The following is a 19,648-nucleotide window of genomic DNA, read 5'->3' on the forward strand; positions in this document are numbered from 1 at the left end:
AAATGGTCAAGCATAGAAAGCTTGATTTTGGTAAATTGGAACGGTTTCTTTAGGAAACTTTGTATGATCTACTAACTCTATAGCCGAAGTTTCTACTACTTTTCCTACCTCGAATTAACTTCGAGCCGACAAATGAAGTTTACACAATTATTTTCAACTCTTTTATATAACTAAAATATCGCACGCTGTGTCCTTCAACAGGGAATTATCCTCAATCGAAGATCAGTGTATAAATCCTAAGATTTTTTTAGCTTGTCCAGATTTAAACATTATCAAATCGACCGAAGTACCAAATCGATTGAACAAATCCCATCGATTTGGTATTCTAATGATCCCATCCCTATTTATGCTATCACTGCCAAATAAGTGTTGGCAAAATTAACATTGTTCCATAAACAAGGGGAAACCCATGAAGCTGCAGGTAAGACTGAAGCCAGTACTCCCAAGAACTTTTTGATCAAAAGTACATACATGCACAAGGTATAACTATACGTTGAGTACAAGTTATACCTCTCGTCTATATGTATAGAGGGATACCCTCGCAATGCATAATAAAGAGAGGTCAGCCTACCGATTAGCCAGGTAGATATTTATTAAACATGTTTTCTTACGTCAATTTCCATGAAAACTTAGGAAAACTGAGAAATTTTAATTAAGTACACAGAATATTTCTTTCGATAATTTCCGCTCTAGAACAAGTTTCTGAGAAAGTTTACTGATAGTTTCTGTGCATCGCTAACTAGCAACGTGCTCAGGGAATTCTCTATTCTCTGAAATCTGTGAGATTTTGAGAGAAGTTTCCAGATAAAATATCCTCGTGAATTTGTGAAAAATTTTAAGTCCGTAACAGTCTCCGTGCATTCTTGAAAATGTCGAAAAAGTTACATTACTTACTTGGCTTTTGTTATCGGGTAAATTATGTTTGACTACTAGCAACACTAATTCATTCAATTTTCTATAGGTAACTATCTTATCGTTCAATTTTATATTATTTTTGCCGGGGTTATTTCCGATCCTATCACATGTGAATTTACATTTCGCAACAATTGATTTAACAACGGTACTTTACAGTTGGACCTCTAAGTAGTTTTTAATTAATACAAGGCTGTAGATGTTAATTTAGCTAATAAGAAATGTGAAAGGTCAATTACATCGAGGATCTGTATAGGTTAGCATAAGCCTATTGGTAGTAAAACATAGTAATATTGTATCATCTACGTTGGTATTGTAAAAATACTTATTTAGTCGAAGCCAGGCAGTGAGACCAGAACTATGGCCGAGAAGGTAAAAATGCGCAAACAACTAGGGTTGCTGGAAGGCGTCGCAATTATTTTGGGGATTATATTTGGCAGTGGTATATTTATATCGCCCAAGGAAGTCCTAGATAAAACTGGGTCAGTGTGGGGTGCTCTATCCGTATGGGCTGCGTGTGGATTGCTGGCGACGCTTGGAGCCTTGTCCTATGCTGAGTTAGGTAAGTGAAATAATAATTTATGCATACCTGTCCAACTGTAAGTTTGATTTAGTAAAATAATCCATATTTTGCCCAGTTTACAATATTAAGCTCTACGATAGATAATTGAGGATTTATAGAACATTATTGTTAGTTTAGCCACATACAATACAATAAATAAAATGTGTAGCACTTCTGTATACATCAGCATTGCCACATATTTAAGGACAAAGCGAGATTGATACATAAAATGAAAATTTATTGTTGGTTTAATTTTCAAAAAAGAATTACTTATATTGTAGTTATAACAAATTTTGTTTTGTTTTAATTTATAATACCAATTATTAATTAAAAATTTTTATTCATTCTTTTGTAACCCATGTAAATATTGAAATCAAATGAGGTAGTATCCAATTTCTTCAGGAACTACTTTGGCCCAAAGTGGAGGTGACTACCACTATATCAATGAAGCATACGGATCATTACCTGCATTCCTCTACTTGTGGGATGCCAACCTAGTATTTGTGTGAGTATATATTACTTGAAAACAATAAATATAATATAAATTACTTGAAAAATAAAACCTAAAATATGCTTAACATTATTTTGGATAGACTCACCAGACTTATCTTACCTTTATATAGTTATCGAAGGACCAATCACTGATTTGGTGCTTCCTCGGGTAATAAAATTGATACTAATATCATTCATATGATCTTAATGTTAAGATAATAACAATTAAGTTATTATCTTAAATTATTAGGAAAAACAGCACCCTGTTTTCATGAACATAAAGATTATTTTGTTCAGTTTAGTATGGTCATCTCTATAGCTGATTTATATGAACACTATAGTGGCCCATCCTGGCTTTGCTCAGGTAAAACCATAATAAACCGAAACCATCCTCATATTTAAAAAACCTGAATCAAAATCTGTTGCATAGTTTTAAAGATCTAAGCATACACAGTGACAGACAGACAGCAGGACGCGACTTTGTTTTATACTATGTAGTGATTTTTTAAAATATTTGCATTTATTAATACTGAGGTCATAGATAAAAGAAAAAAAATACTGAGGAGACCATATACGATTTTTTAAAATTATTCATGCCCAACCAAAAATACTCACAAAATTAACAGTGTCCTTATGTAGTAGGTATACAAATGGTGTAAATATTTGAGACAGTAGTATTCCATACATGTTATAGACACTTCTGAAAAATTTCACATAATAGTGACATTGTATATCAACAATGCATGCAACGCTCCTAATCATGCTTGAGTAAACTAATAAGATTTATATACCTTTTAGAACATTAAAATTATTTACACCAGAATGTTACTATTCAAACCAACATTTTACCTTTGCTTTTACCAACCAACTTTTTCAGCATAATTATACTATTTAAATATTTTATTTATTGCAATAATTACAATTTATGTATTTCCTACTTATCGTTGACAATTTTGCATTTGTTTTTATTCCAGGCCCAGCACAAATGCAATTATGTCGCTGACATTCGCCAATAATATACTGCAACCAATATTTCCAAATTGTGCTATAGATCCTTTGTGTAGAAAGCTAATAGCAGCAGTTACTATAGGTAGGTTAGTTTGGTTTCCATGTTTTAGACAATTGTGGCATGTGATCCCGCCGATAGAATAGGACCACAAACTAAAAACATTTAAAACTTTTCTGGATTGATAGTATATGCTATATCTAGCGTACTTACACATATGGACTTAAATTATTCAGATTTTTGTTTAACTATTTTTTATTAAATCATTCAGTTTTGTGTCTTTGTTTTTTAAACTTTTTTAGATTAAAAACTTGAGAAATTTCACATGTTCTAACAAAACTAAAACAAGGGTCACATAACAAAAATTAAATTCAACCATTTTTTCAGGTCTCCTAACTTTTATAAATGCTTACGACGTGAAATTCACGACGCGCATCCAAAACGTTTTTATGTTCACGAAGATCTCAGCTCTTGTTATTATCATCTGTGGTGGAATCGTTTGGATGGCGAGAGGTAATAAAAAATCTTGCTGACAAGGTTCCCAGGCCAGTTTCTCCACTTTCTGATGTCATAATGTAATCTGATAGATAAATTCACCTGGATAAATCTGTCTGATGTGATTGGCCTGTTAGCCCCCATCCAACACTCCAAACTACAAATTAAATTTTTAATGCTATCTTTATGATAATTTACATATAGGCTATCAGATACTTTATCAGCAAGCGGTGAAACAGACTTTTAATCTGAATCATAGTTTGTCAAAATGTCCAATTGGGTCACTTCACATTATGTTTTGGTATCTTTATAATGACTGAGAACGAGTGACCAAACAAATTACATACCAATCACACTAAAATGCAATACAAACATTGTATGTTTGTTTTGTTTGGCATACTATTTCATTTTATTAACATGATTTACATTTTTACTTCATAATATTTACAGTTTCAGTTATTATAGTAAGTTTCATTTTTCTAAGGAATCTGTCTTCGTAAATAAATTAAAACATGTGGAAAAATTCTCACAGATTGAGTTCGCTTCAAAGTACAACAATACAGACTGCAATTTTTATGCTTTGTTTACCCCAATAAACAGAAAAAAAGACTTGCTTTATGGGATACTAAATCAACGATACTGATAGTTAACATTTTGTTGCCAGGCGGTGTGGAGCACTTTGAAGACGGGTGGGCAGGTACCAAAACGTCTGTCAGTGACTGGTCTGTCGCGTTCTACTCTGGAATCTTCTCTTACTCCGGCTGGTAAGTTTTATAATAGCGGATCCTAGGCTCCAACGCCTCAGGAACAAGCTGGAAAAACGCTCAGATGAGATGACAGTTACACGGTAGATAGTACATTCATAGAAAAGTTAAAAATTAAGTTATAGTATGTTTTGTCAGGTTCTGTCAATTCTATACAATAATATTATAAATGTGAAATTTTGTGAGGATATGTGTATGTATGTATGTTGAAATTGTTACTCTTTCACGTAAAAGTAGTATAAAATTTGGTACATGGGTAGAATATAATCTGGAATGACATGGGTACTTTTTATCATAAAATTCACACGGGAGCGAAGCCCTGGGGCGCAGATAGTATCAAATAAATATTGTATATAAGTTCATATTTTTGTGAATAAGAGGGATTGCCTTTACCGTCATTGCATCAATTCTGAATCATTTGAGTCGTTTTTCGTCTTTCTAATATCGATAGTCGTCTGTCTTTACCATTTGCTTCAATTATCGGCTGCACGATTTTATTCCCTTATTATGTATTTATGACATGGCAGAAGGATCAATTAGGATTGTTAGTACCAGCCCTTGAATCGCCTCTACTCGTAAAACATCAGTGGAACAATAGTACATTACGATACAAATAGGTTTGTCATTTAATATCAGATCATTGTATGCGCAACTGGCATCTGTACTAGCTCTTGTCAATGGATTCGCGCGCGTCTGGAAGTCTTACAGGAAACTGTAGTCCTTTTTTTGTTGAATGATACAGATATATATGTAGATGACAAAGTAACTTACTTTCGCATTAGTAAGTAGATTGCGTGTGGTCCGCCCTAATATCCTTACATTACTATAAAACAAAGACCTCTGCTGCGTCTGTCTGTAAATCTGTTCGTGATAAATTCAAAAACTACTAGATAGTGTGATTCCTGAGGAAGTTTTAGTTGTATAATTTATTATATTTTACCAGAGGGAAGCCGGGACGAGCCGTTAGTCATTCTATAGTCTAGTATTACGCTTTCATGGTTGATTTTTATGAATTTTGGAATATGCATAATAATTTATCTGAGGTATAAAATGAGCTACCACGGGAGGAGCTGCGGGCAGCAGCTAGTAAATAAATAATGTATTTATCTAGACGAGGCAAATGTAAGACTATAACAACATACAAGTAAACAGTAGATTATTTGTAGGAGTTATTTGAACTTCATGACCGAAGAACTGAAGGATCCATTTGTGAATCTGCCCAGAGCCATCTACGTGTCTCTGCCTCTAGTCACCGGCATATATTTGCTGGCCAACATGGCGTATTTAGCCGTACTCGGGCCTGTGGGGGTCATGGCTACGGAAGCTATCGCTGTGGTAAGTTTATTTCTAACGTTCCACAGGTAAAATATATATACCTTATGTCGAAGACCATAAGGTGTCTTTATCCATGAAAAGTCACAATGTGTTTACTGCATATATTTCACAGAGAATTCAATAGGTTATGCATTGTCTACCAGTTCGGCTTTGGAATAATATGAGAATTTGGTTGTAGGTGCAAACGATACGTTTAAAAATACTTTATATATTTTATACATTTATACTTACTTTATATATTTTATACATTGCAATATATTGTACTATGCAAGTGAATTCCAAGATTTGTAATTAAAATTAATTAAAAAACTGGATTTCAAAAATGTTAATTATACTTCACAAAGTGGTTCAGCACCTAGTGCATTGGTAAAATATAACTCTAACCTGCACGTAAGGCAGGTACTTTATATCCATAAAGCCTGGTCCTCAGCGCAGTGTTTTCGTGTTAGCTAACATAAAAACATTCGTTTACTAACCGATTAGGGGCGTGGCCTAACAGTTATGTTAGAAAAATAACAAAAACATATTTTCCGAACCGAATGGATAACACACCCCGCATTCGCCTGCGGGGAGGGGAAGTGACATTTTGTGTTAGCGCTCACTAAAGAAATACGTAGGGCAGCACAGAGCAATATGGAGTAAACAAACATACATAACAACAATAGGCGCAGCGGACGGCGGTTTTCCTGACTTGTTTTCCTAACATGTTTTGTTAGAAAATTGGCGCTCCGGACCCGGCTTAAGAAACTCAGGCGCAGCAAGTTATAATTGAAGATGACTGATTAACATTTTTTTTAGGATTTCGCGTCTATAGCCTTAGGGTGGATAAGATGGGGTATGCCAGCGTTGGTGGCGATCGCCGTCGTCGGAGGCTTATCCGTGCACATAATGGCTGCCTCCCGAATGTGCTTCGCGGGCGCTCGTAACGGCCACATGCCGGAGCTGTTAGCACATATCAACTACAAGTGCATGTCTCCGCTACCCTCTTTAACTTTCCATGTAAGTTTATAACTGAAGAGCGAGGTTTTCTAACGCAAGGATATTTTTGCTTAAAAGAAAATCTCAATGTATTTTATAGATAACAATGTAATATTATGGGAAATAAATAATTTTGAGAATTTTTGATTTTTTGAACTGACGTTCCACGTGAAAATGTTGGCATTGTTCTACATAGTATAAAACAACGTCGCCTATCGCTGTCTGCCCCTTTGTATGTTTTTAGGATCAAGATCTTAGATTGTGTGATTCCTGAAGAAGGTTTATATATAAGTCTATAATACAAATGAGCAAGTAAAACGTCTTAAGCGAATCAAATTCAAAATTTATAATTCAACTTAGGATGATTTACATTACATCACCGAATGGCGTCAAAACATAAAATTTAATCTACCGCGGACTTCACTCCATAATACCTTTTCTCGTGGAATGACACATTTATAGTACTTATGTAATAAACATGTTATGGACCAGGTGATCAATTGGACGTTCTCTAAAATGTTTATAATTTTTTAACGCACTTCCCCGACCAATCATTATAAAATAAAATGATCTAGCTGCAATGTTTCGTTCTATTTCTCATAATTCTCCTAAACACATTAATTATATAAATACTAGCTGCGCTCCGGGGCTTCGCTCCAGTGGGAATTTCGGGATAAATAGTACCCTATGTGATATTCCAGATAATAGTCAACCCGTGTACCAAATTTCATAATAATCCCTCCGGTACATTTTGCTTGAAGGAGTAACAAACATGCATTCTCACAAACTTTCGCATTTATATTGGAAAAACCCTTTTGGTATCCTCAGATGCTGATGTCGATGATAATGCTGATCCCAGACAACCTAACTTCACTTATCACGTACTGCACTGTGGTGGAGTCCCTGTTCACTACCCTCAGCTGCAGCGCCGTGCTGTGGCTGAGGTACAAACAGCCCGACCTCAAGAGGCCCATCAAGGTCAGTCCACCTGCATACCCTGGTGTCAGCCGATGATAATAGAGCGCAGTCTCCATGTACACATGTATAGTCACAGGTAGATAAACTTGACCTCTAGTAATTTGAGGGGTTAGTCTTGTCTGCTCTCATCTTATTGGCAAAAAATATTTTTTAGCCATAATAAAATTAGTACTCATATACTTATAATTTTTTTATAAATTATTGTTGCTTTGCGAATGAGTAAAGGAACACTTCTATAACACTTCTTTAGTGTAATTATTCTTATGTTTACTTTATTTTTAAAATCATAGAAGCAAGAAAATTATACGACTTTTTATTATAAAATAATTAAAAATTAAATTTTTCGCAAAATGTGTTCGATACTTTTATTTTATGGTGCTAATTAATGAGTTTAACAGAATGAACAATACACATTTTATAATGACTCGTCGCAATTTTATAAGACTCGTCGCAGACGTAGATGTAGAAAATATTTGGCGACCGTCCAATATTAAACTACGTACCTACATGTTATTGACTATTGGTTGGACTATTTGGTATTGATTATTTATTTCCATTCAGTGTTTGTTTCAAAGACGTGACGATTGCTCTTTATCAATATAACCAGTTGCTGCCTGCGATTTCGTCCGCGTGAATACCCCAATTAAATGTACTTTTTACGCGATAAATAAATGCGAAAATCTGTCTCCCTGCGACGCTTTTTTACGGCTTTATTTATGGTCGATTTTTATAAAATTTGGAATAGATATAGTAAATGGGACCTACGGTCAAACATAAGTTACTCAGACGGAGCTGCAAGCACTAGCGGCAACATCTAGTACTATTTAAATAAATCAGTAGCGAGTAGTGTGTAGCTTTTTCAAAAATTCTATATGATTCAAATAGTTTCTCAATAAATGCTTTGTTTTTGATATATTTGTACATCTCAAAAGTTCAGATTCGGGGTTTCTCAGCGAGAGATGGAACGAAGTTTACAGGACATCAAATAGGGTAGTTGACAAGGTCAGACAATTGTTATAAATATATAAGAATCTAAGTAATTATAAGATAGATATAGGATCATTGTGAAAATTGTAAATTTACTTGTCAACAGGTCCAACTGTGGATGCCAATAGTGTTTGTGGCGGTGTGTTCGGTACTGTTGGTGGTGCCGATTGTGAGTGAGCCTGTGGCCGTCGTCGCTGGTCTCCTGATGACGTTGGCAGGGGTGCCAGTGTACTTCCTCTTCGTCAGATCCACGCCCGACTATGTCAGAAACTATTCAGGTACTTACTGTTTGTTTTGTTATTCGAGTGTGTTATGTGTGTTTGAAACTATGGTGGTGTAATAGTTACGACGCCCGTCTGTGAACCGAAAGGCCCCAGGTTCGAATTGTACTCGTGCCACAAGGCGACGCTTTTTAAGCCGCACAAATTTCTCTTTTCAAAAGTTTAATAAATAAATAAATATAATATTAATTTTGCTTACTGCCAATCCAACAGTGGTTTATAATGAACATCCTTCGGGAAAATATTCTTATTGTTCGCGTTTGTTTTGTGATGAATCTAAACGACACAATGGAGTTACTGTCGACGTGTTTGTTTAGAGTTTAAATATTATTGAAATGCTCTCTGCGCCTCGTGTAATCGCTCCCGTGCGAATATCATGGAAAAATTATCCAACTGTGCTTCTCCGGGTAATCCTCTGGATTAACAGCCGTCCTCACACGGTTGCACACATTCAAAGTTTCCAATAATAATAGCACAGCCCACGTACCTATTTATTTAAATAGGTAGGTGGGTGCTATTATTATTATTGGAAAGACCAAATGGTCTCTACAGTAAAATATCGAATGCCCCCACGCAGGGCAATCGTGGGGCTGAGAGGTACAAGGGGTGTTTCTCTCAATTCTCCATATCTAGAGCTAAATTTTGGAAAATAAACTTTATACACATAAATGCAGTAATAGGATTTTCAAATTTTGACAACTCTGACCATATTGTAATCACTGGTGGCTGTTTCACCTTTAGCAAGACTATAAAACTATAAACGAACTGAGTTATTAGTATGATTTTATATTCATTTTTCTATCTTTACAGTGAAATTCACGCACACGTGCCAGAAACTGTTCCTCACTGCTGTCGAAGATAAGGAGGAGTAAACGTTAGTAGACCAACGATTCGCCGCTAGGGGCGCTGGTGTAGAGGAAGGTCCGTGGTCTAAGGCAAATAACGTTTGTACTAAGCGATGTATTCTAGTTATCTTTTCGAATGTCAGCCGTAACAGGACTTTACTCGTAAACAAAGAAAATATAGACTGTCGTTTCATTTTGCTCATACAAGAAAGAGATTAGAGATTAGAGAGAGCGGTTTAGATGTACACGTGTCAGTTTTAAGTGTCCAGTTTTTTTAAGGCCCAATTTACCGCTTTGTATGTAATGGGCTGGGAAAGTGTATATATCTTCTCGTTTTGGTACGCTAGCAGTCTATAGTTTTCTTTGTCTTTGACATCACTAGCCCAGTGGCGCCAACTAGTGAACGGGGAAACAGCTGACCCCATTACTCAAATTATATAATTACATTTAAGAACAATGAACCTCAGTGCCAGATCTTAGTTATTAATTTACAATTGTTAATTTAGTTTTAGAGATTAATTTTACATGCTCTTTTACAATTTATTTTATAAAAGTATAATTTGTTTTTTTGTCATGTCAGATACAACATCGCGTCTTAGAGTCAAGTGTCACGAAACTCCGATAGTCTAAATGATAGGATGTTAGCTAATTATCTATGAGAAGAATCCCCAGTTTATACCTTTTTTCCTTGATCAATAGATTGGATTGAATGCGATGGAAAGGTCTAATGTAGAACAATGTTCATGACTTTTCATTTAAATAATAACGGAAAACAATATCATACTATTCACACCATAGGTCGTAGTGTGAGTAAGCGTTAACACACTTTAACCTTTTATCGCTAACGTACGATCAATCTGTTAAACATTTTCGTGCCAATTTCGCAAACGTCGTATATATCCGACCAAAAACCACTGCTTGTTACATTTAAATGTTGCGCATCTATACCTGTAATTATTTTCCGGTTGCCGGTAATTATTTTCAATTATGTATGCATCGCGCTGGTAACTAATATTAAACTGTGACACACGTTACAAAAACTCGCACTACGCGTCTGCAACATCTCCATAAGTTACGGAGGGTACTTAAAATACTGAATTGTAAGTATATAATAGTTAATATTACATAAGATTGTTATAGTTACCATAATCTAATAGGCATCGCCGAAACCAAATATATAGTTATAATTGATATATATAATTTTATAAATATTTTGTACATTTTGAGGAATTCACTCTAGTATTCACGTTCAGCTTCCTTTATATATATGATCTGCATACTGCTTTTATAGATATTCGCACTATGTTAGGCAATATATACATTTGGTAAACATAATACCTTCGATTGAAGGTAATTTTTAACGTAAACCTAGTTGAATTATATTCATAAGCCTAAATAAAGTACTACAAGCTTTCTCAATCAGTATTATAGTAGGTACTATATATTCTCATAGGTTTTATATGTGTTATCGTATAAATATATCATAACAATAACCGAAATCTCAAGGTAAAATCACTATTGGTGCCTTAATAGATAGCAACATAATCACAAGAAAAAATATTTCATCTCATCGGACAAGTAGTTTGTAACTAAAGAATAAAAGTTATAGGTTTTTTTTTATATTATGTTACTGCTCTCTAGTTTAAGTTTCAAAAATAGAATTCTCTTACTAGTTTAGTTTCTTCTTACTTATTTATTGTTAACTTTAGGTATATATACGTACAATAAATTAAGATACCAGCTTTTTTATTATAGTTTTGCCCGAGCGAAGCCGGGACAGACCTCTAGTTTTACATATAATTCTTGTCATTTGGATTTCTGTAAAGCCCTAGTTATCAATAGAAAAATTTGTCTACTATATTTTTATACTTGGAATCATCTATTTGTATTATAATTGTAGATGATTTTTTTGTCCATTACTTTACTTAGTTAAAATAATATACCATTATGAGTATTATCTCCTTTTTACAGTTTTTATAAGGTCATTAATTATGTAAATAATTCAGTTGTAAACATACGTCTACCGCGCCGCTCCCACCCGGCAAAAGTGATGCTTATCGAAAATTAGCTTTAAAGCGACCTCTTTGGATATACTTTACATTGACAAGACGAGACCTGACAGCGAGCAGTCCGCTAATTTGTTTTCAATGTCAATTATGCTCTATCCATGACAAATGACCTCATTCCATGGAATTAGTATACCTACTAACTGGTTCATTCTTAATGAACATTGAAAATTCTTTATCATTCTTGCCGGGTATAAATGTGTTATGAAATTTACACAAACATACCACATATTTACTTGAGCTTGAGGCTGTGTCACGAGAAGTCAATCGCTCACCAAGACAACAACGTGGCCGATCTGTTTTTAATGGTTTCTCATATTGCCACGTGACTATTCTTTCGTAGTGCGGTCAGTACCGAGGTTCTAGCAAACAATTATACAGACAATAAAAATATTAACATACTAAAGTAAGATTTCAATGAACTTATATATATCTATATGTAATTAATTATGTAATCACTAAAGAGGCCCATTTACAGCTGTCGTCTGCCGATTTATTCTAGTAATTTTTGTCGTAGTATTGGCGAGCTAGCACAAGTTTTTGTAATATTATCAACATCGAAAGGTTTATATTGAAAATGAAATGCAGTACTATTAATTTTCTGAATAAATTTTGACTTTCTCAACAGGTAATGATGTTCTCGCAAGTTGCTAGCCCCACTGTATATAACCCTGCAGGATGCAATATATTACTTGCATATTGCGACTAAGCAAGACTGTCATGTATGTTGGACCTTTTAAAACCATTTGTATCAGTACTATATTTGTAAATAACATAAGCTTTATATGTAGTGTTTATATATGGTTGTACCAATGTGGTTTATATATAAAACTGCGGAAGGCTGACTACTTTTTTTATAATGTAAAAGGCGGTTTAGCCTGCTTCACAGAGTCGTAATAGTCAATGCTGAGTATTTGTCAATAATTAATTAACGTAATTTTATATAATCCTGCAAGTTACAGGCTAAGTCTTTAGGTGGATTTTTAAGATGTTTTAGGCAAAGTTATTAAAAAAATTGTTTCATTTCATACCGAAATTTTAAGTGTATTTATATTAAGTCTCAATTGGAGTGAATTGTAGATCACCTTTACCACTTTTTTTTAGTTTGAATTGTAGATTAATTAGTTAGCAACGAATATACCTCTTTCATTTGTTTTTGATTATCTTTTTCGTATTAATTTTATCATCACATCAGTTTCTTATAGTGCGGCTATTTCGTGCGCGACCTTCCTGCGGAGTGACAGACGTGGCGGCAGATTAACCTAACTCACCTTACTAACTTGCTACCACAGGGAGGTTAGATTTATCTGTCTCCGACTGTACATTGCTTAACTTTCCCTTGCGTCGATTCAAATCATTCATGCTAAGCAATGTACGTCGAAATACCGCGATCATCGCTGCTATTTATACCCTTTAAGTTTGCGTTTTCATTTCAACCAATCAATACCAACATCGTTTGGGGACTGAGGGAAAATATGAGAATTACTTTACTCGAACTTTACAATAGTTCCTGCAAATTGTTATATTATTTAATTTAGTGGCTGTGATACTTTCCTTTTTTGGTTGGTCTCATTGGTTGTTTGTTAATTGTAACATTATCTTCCTTCTAAGTCACAAAATATGGACGAAAGAAACTGAATAACAAAGGAATATTTTTAACAGAAACACATTAAAATTGTGAGCAATATAGTCCCTAGGAATTACACGATAACAGCACTTTATTTTGGTAATATATCATTGTTGATACAAAAAGCATGTTAAAGAAAGTTTTTCTAACGTTTGAGTGTAAACAGTTTGGTATTAATTTATTTTGTGATGTCGGTTTTAATTTAATTTGTTAGTAATTAAATTATCCAGTGGTGAGGCAAAATTTTGTTTCATTTGCAATTGATAACGCCCTCCTAATTAATTACTACAGTAACATTTTTGTGAAAGCCCTTTTGGTGTTCGTTCAATAACTTAGTTCTCAGAGAATTTAGAAACAGTTAATGAATTTAACTGTTTCTTAATTCCACATATCCTATAGATGTTGTTATATTACTTAATAGTAAATAAACACAATTAAAAAAAAATCCCAACCCTGCTAAAAGGCTTTATTGGGGATATATGAATGAGTCAATATCAGAAAAGGTTCCGGATTTTGAAAACAAAAACAGCATCAATTTTTTGATATGTTGAGATTTGGTCTATATATTTTATACGTAAAATATTACTTACATACAAAACTAAACGTTTATTTAATTTACGTCTTCATGGGTAGATCTTAGGCGCAACTGTATTCTGAGGCGCAAAAGGAACGGTTGTCAGAACAATGAAAGCTTGAAAAATCATTATTATATTGTACATTGAAATGTCGAAATTAGTAAAATAAACAACGGAGAAGTTTACTTTAGATTTGTAATCCGGCTGTTTAATAATTAACATCTAATAATTGATCCTTTTCAGGAACTGTGTCCATAAATTTTGCAGTAAACTGCTCGGCTGCACAGTTATCAGAAAACAATTAGCGCGGCAAACTAACGAGCGTTTATTTTATCTGCCAATTTATTTTTAATTGTGCGTGTTGGTGACTCTGTAAAGGCATTCGGCCGCGGCCGCCATGTGGGTCACCACAGTAGTTGTTGCGGTTATTATAAGCTTTATTCCCGTAAGTATCCATCGGGAATATTCTTGTTTATTCGTCTTTACGTATATGTAAAGGATCCCTAAATGGGGTCAGTCCGTCCTTGTAAATGTATATTTCTTTGTTCTTCTTCTTTTCGAGTCGAAATATCAAACAAATTATATTAATTTTCTTTTATTATTTTTTAAATACAAAAAAAAATTTCAAAATGAACATATTTTTTTAAATTCTAGCACTGCAATGGCCGCGGTCACTACAACAACCAATCAGCGCACGAGTTTACGACGCCGCCCGATGAGATCGTGCCGATGTTGCCCGACGAGGGCTTTCAGACGACGACCGTCATCGCGGGCCTGATGCCGGACTCCTTCGGCGAGATGTTCAACTTCCTAGACGGAGACAGCTTTGGGATTGGTCGGTAAACCTTTTCCTTCAAAAAGCTGCGTGGGCGTCCATTTGAACTGTTTTTTTAATCTACAACATATCCGACTGCTGGTTTTTCTATCCATCTCTTGTGGAAATCTTCACCTAGTACATTTTGTATTGTCCAGGCCCAATGCACGAGTTCGTATACGGCTGGCAAGCGATAGTGAACACTATGAGTATGAAGAATAACGTCGAAGTTCGCAAGCGGGCGGGTCTGCAGCGGTTTGCGTTAGCTGGTATCAACGGAATTACCCTGATATCTCATATTGGAGTGACTGAGATCATGATCAACGGTACTCGAACCTACTGCTTCGGTGGGGTGTCTCGACCACCGGGCAGGAGGAGCGTTATTTGCAAGGTAATTCACACTAAAATCTAATTAAAAACATTTAACTATTTGTTGTCCACAAAAATATGTCTACATGGAAATTAACAAGAAAAATAAAGAAAAAAATGTAAATCGTTATAAATTCTCAATGTAATTATTCAGGGAGCAATGTACCAAGAGGGTCGGTTCAGCTGCCAAGTGCCGTACCTCCGGTTCCCGACTGTCCTTGGCTACAGGTACTGCATCGACAAGTACGCCGCAGTCAACACTGTCGACGGAACTCATAAAAGTGAGTTGACAAAGCCAAAAGTCTAAAGTATTTTTTCACTTATTTTTTATACTTTTTATACTTTTATGAATTTTTTTTGTGACGGATGTAAGGCGACTGCATGTTGCGGAGATGAGGATGCTTCGATGGATGTGTGGAGTGACAAGGATGGATAAGATAAGGAACGAATGTGTAAGAGGAAGTCTCAAGGTAGCACCAATCATAGGAAAATTGGAAATTCGATGGTGTGGTCACGTTATGAGAAGGGAGGAAAATAATATTGTAAGAAAGTTTATGGATTTGAAATTGAATGGGAAAAGAAATAGGGGCAGGCCGAAGAAGAGATGGATTGAGTGCATTGGGCAGGATATGGCTAAAATGGAAGTAACAGATCGGTTAACATCAGACAGGGAGAAGTGGAGGAGACTGACATGCTGTACCGACCCCACATAAAGTGGCTGATGATGATGATGATATTTTTTTCAAAAACCTACATATAAAACATAGATTTTTTGAGCAGAAATGCCGAAAGTGACTCATATAGTCTCATATCATCATGCCAGAAGGGCTTACGATTCCAGAAGGGCTTCTATCCATTACATCCTCATAAACATACTATAGCATTTATAATATTATTCGGATATTATTATAATTATGATAGGTAGTAAGTTATGCCTCTTCATGGTTGACGTATAAGGAAGGAGGCCTGTGCCCAGAAGTGGGTCACGGCGACAGATGATAAACTTATTCCTCTTAGGAACATACTGCGCCCGCGGGGAGTCGATACCTAAGTTCCATTACGACTACATCTGCGAGAGACGGGACATCAAGATAAAACATGTCAACTTTTCGGACCCCAACGAGAAGTTCAACATACGGAACCCGGTCGTGCGCCGCGCGGAGTACTACAGGGCGCCTTATGACATCTTGAAGGTCTGCCCTGATTGGTAAGCGTATCTTTGTTTTATACGCTGACTTTTTATATAGCGGATAAACGTGTTTGCTGGTTGACTGATGAGAAGCAAAGCATCAAGCCCGTGGAAGACGGCAACCCGATACGGGTCACTGGTGTGTTGCCGTCTTTTTGAGAAAGCAATGGACTCTTTTCTGGAAAGCCTTTTGACTCCACAATTGTGACGTCACAGGATATACAAGCATCATAGTGACATTACGAAAAAGTATCTGATTCGACTGGTTGGAAAATTGCCAATTGGATAACTCCATATTACAGGTACGGCTGCAATCTCCGCATCTCTCCAGACATGATCCACCAGGAGCTGCCCACTGGTTTGATGGACACCAACGAGACAGCGTTCGTTGGCCACGGCGGGAAATATTGGCTTGCTTTGTACTACACGCAGGTGGGCATTTCACACCTTCGGTAGAAACTAGTAACAACCGGCTATTGAGTAATTATGTCCGTAACATATGTGACGTTCCACGAGAAAAGTTAACTTATGGAGTGAAATCACTTAAGGCCTTATTAGCCGCATATACATGACATGGGATTTTTCTCTCTGACAACAATGAAAGTTTGCGGCAAATATGTTTTTTATTGTAAAAAACTTGTTGTGAATTAATTTTATTTTAGCGAAAATTGTCCCCGCCCGCACACTAGTGCCATAATAATAAACATATATCAATTTATTGTATTCGAAAATATTATACATTCCTTTAATACAATGTGTTTACAGTTGACTAAACGGATTTTGGTGGCCACAGTTTTCGATTTAGTCAACTTCGTACTGACTGACTGTACCTTTTTCGTAGAACGTCACATGGATTGACGACGATTGGTTTAACTTTATCATCACTTTCAGCTGTCTACATATGCGGTATACTTCCAAGCTCACGGCGAGTACCCGTGGCAGTCCAACAGGCCGATACTGTCTATAGACAAAGGTAATTTATGTTATACCCTTCACTATCACTACATAGTATAAAACAAAGTCACTTCCCGCTGTCTGTCCCTATATATCCTTAGATTTTTAAAACTACGCAACAGATTTTGATGCGGGTTGTTTTTATAGATAGTGTGATTACTGACGAATAATTTATCATTGTTTTACCCGAGCGAAGCAGGGACGGGCCGCTAGTATAACAAATGAAACGTAGTATTTTTCGTATAAAATGGCTTGCATCAGGTAAGACTAACCTTCGAGTCCCATTGCTTCAGTCGTGCTCCGTTGTTTTGTTACTAAACCGCTTAATGAGATATTTCTGCTATAAAAACTTGTGAGACTGTAAAATTGTAAATTGGAATCCTTATAAAAAAAGTTTATTACAAATAACTAATTTTGTTAAATACAATTACAGTAAAAAAAAATTATACTTTCCTAGTATGAACTAAACTCTGAGCGAAGCGGATAGACGGGCGAAGCTATTGATCCACACAGCGTTGATCCACAGGACAGCAAACCGAGGCTTTGTGGCTCCTTAATAAAAGCTTACCAGTGTGTCACATCACTACAAAATTGCGGTCTTTTTGAACGGCGAGTCTGATTCCCAGCTCATTTATATGTATTAAACCATATGGTTACAATACATAAGAAGCTATACAGATAAGAATCAATCAAGTGCATTTTTTTACGTCTTTTTCACTTGTTTTATGGCATACTAAAAAAGCCAAATTTACGGAACCCCCAATGCGCGACTCGCAACTCGCACTTGACTGGATTTTCATATCGCTCCATATCAGCATATCATAAAAATTGTTATGTCGTTAACATCGATCATGCAAACAGTGTCGTTATTTACTATACTACAGCAATCGATCGTTTCAGGTGGAATATGGGAGCAACTCTTGAAGGCCAACATTGGCCCAGACATGAACCTCCACTACAATCTCAACGGCATCTTCAACCGGTATCCAGGACAACCCATGCCGCCTGATCTGATGAGGAATGAGGGCCAGGTGTGTATACAGGATGATTTTATATTAATCACCATTATAATTTCCGCAGGAACTAACTTATGGCTTAAATGACAAATATACGGGCTTAGATGCAGTATCACGGCTTTGTAGCTTACGGGGTAGACAAAGCCAAATATACATTTTTCAGAAGGTGTGAACTTGTTGATTTTGAACTGTTCTATTTGGATGATAGATCTTTTCGTAACTTCTCTAATAATGTCTAATAACCTTGGATTTGATTATGTCATTTGCGATAACAATATTATGTATTATCAACATAACAATACTATTCATTTCGACTTATTATTAATCAGACATAGCAGAGACCTATTCCCTCGTAAGTTTGGAACGTGTAGATAAACATTTTATGCAATTGTAATTCAGGTGCAACCAGCCAACTTCATCACGGATATGCGGGAGTCGGGAGCCGAGCAGGTCCGCATCGGAAATGCTCATTTGTCGCAGGATATCGACCAACCAGGTAAATGTTACACATCTAATTCACCAGCCAAGCGAAAGTTACACATCTATTGGCTAACCAGGCAAAAGTTACACATCTATTGACCAACCCAGTAAAAGATACAAGTGTATTGACCAACCAGGTGAAAGTGACACATCTATTGACCAACTCACTAAAAGTTACATGTGTATTGACCAAACAGGTAAAAGTTACACATCTATTGACCAACCAGGTAAAAGTTACACATCTATTGACCAGCCAGGTAAAAGTTACACATCTATTGACCAATCAAGTAAAAGTTACACATCTATTGACCAACCAGGTAAAAGTTACACATCTATTGACCAGCCAGGTAAAAGTTACACATCTATTGACCAATCAAGTAAAAGTTACACATCTATTGGCCAACCAGGTAAAAGTTACACATTTATTGACTAACCAAGTAAAGCAGCTGCTGACAACCAACTTTTTTTTAACGTCAGGCAGGTGGCCTGTTGTAAATTCATATCCAAGTCTTCAAAATTTTACTTGTTACGCTACGTTTCTGCTACGCGCTCTCAGTGCGCCGAATGTTACGCGGAGACTGCAGAATTAGAAAGTTTAAAAGGCAGTCACTGCAATTAGTTAGCTTACGACTAGAACTCCTGTGCTCAGTGGCATGGGATAATCATAGACCCTGAGACAAAAACTCTCAGCCAAGTGTCCAAATACACCCCTTACACTATCACTATTATTATGACTATGAAACCTAGTATTTCTTCTTAAGTGCCTATATTTATTTTTAAATTATTGTTCACAGGACAACCTGAAGTCGGCAACAACTTTAACAAGTTTATACACGATACCCAGATACAGGCTCAGATGGGTTAAGGAAATATCGAGCTTGCTCACTTTATATGAATTTTAAAATAAATTTACTTCAATTTTT

At 35.8% G+C, this 19,648-nt stretch overlaps 2 protein-coding genes across 3 annotated transcripts; both read left to right on the top strand.

Moving 5' to 3' along the window:
• Window positions 1-954: 954 nt before the first annotated feature.
• Window positions 955-13,571, top strand: gb (genderblind). 2 transcript variants are annotated; one of them, XM_053768182.2, is made up of 11 exons: window positions 955-1,474; window positions 1,877-1,979; window positions 2,941-3,056; window positions 3,360-3,485; window positions 4,132-4,231; window positions 5,398-5,566; window positions 6,365-6,565; window positions 7,373-7,522; window positions 8,616-8,787; window positions 9,601-9,711; window positions 12,330-13,571. In XM_053768182.2, exons 1-10 carry the CDS (start codon window positions 1,273-1,275, stop codon window positions 9,660-9,662), a joined length of 1,401 nt encoding a protein of 466 aa, XP_053624157.1. In that variant the 5' UTR covers window positions 955-1,272; the 3' UTR covers window positions 9,663-9,711; window positions 12,330-13,571. The 2 variants fall into 2 exon arrangements, with proteins under 2 accessions (XP_053624157.1, XP_053624156.1); XM_053768181.1 differs by having other exon boundaries at window positions 9,601-13,571.
• A 620-nt stretch (window positions 13,572-14,191) lies between these two features.
• Window positions 14,192-19,648, top strand: LOC128683026 (uncharacterized). Its single transcript, XM_053768183.1, has 10 exons — window positions 14,192-14,348; window positions 14,558-14,738; window positions 14,876-15,108; window positions 15,241-15,367; window positions 16,104-16,293; window positions 16,578-16,707; window positions 17,167-17,248; window positions 18,130-18,260; window positions 18,645-18,741; window positions 19,520-19,648. The coding sequence occupies exons 1-10, from the start codon at window positions 14,301-14,303 to the stop codon at window positions 19,588-19,590; spliced, it is 1,290 nt and encodes a 429-aa protein (XP_053624158.1). The 5' UTR covers window positions 14,192-14,300; the 3' UTR covers window positions 19,591-19,648.

The sequence above is a fragment of the Plodia interpunctella genome, chromosome Z (assembly GCF_027563975.2).
Source record: "Plodia interpunctella isolate USDA-ARS_2022_Savannah chromosome Z, ilPloInte3.2, whole genome shotgun sequence".
NCBI classification, from domain to species: Eukaryota; Metazoa; Arthropoda; class Insecta; order Lepidoptera; family Pyralidae; genus Plodia; species Plodia interpunctella.

Excerpts from the sequence above, each read along its gene's own strand:
- gb (XM_053768181.1), top strand. The coding sequence starts at position 1,273 with ATGGCCGAGAAGGTAAAAATGCGCAAACAACTAGGGTTGCTGGAAGGC. Across the intron at positions 7,523-8,615 it reads ACCTCAAGAGGCCCATCAAG|GTCCAACTGTGGATGCCAAT; the intron begins GTCAGTCCACCT and ends ACTTGTCAACAG. Across the intron at positions 8,788-9,600 it reads CTATGTCAGAAACTATTCAG|TGAAATTCACGCACACGTGC; the intron begins GTACTTACTGTT and ends CTATCTTTACAG.
- LOC128683026 (XM_053768183.1), top strand. The coding sequence starts at position 14,301 with ATGTGGGTCACCACAGTAGTTGTTGCGGTTATTATAAGCTTTATTCCC. Across the intron at positions 15,109-15,240 it reads GGAGGAGCGTTATTTGCAAG|GGAGCAATGTACCAAGAGGG; the intron begins GTAATTCACACT and ends GTAATTATTCAG. Across the intron at positions 18,261-18,644 it reads TGATGAGGAATGAGGGCCAG|GTGCAACCAGCCAACTTCAT; the intron begins GTGTGTATACAG and ends ATTGTAATTCAG.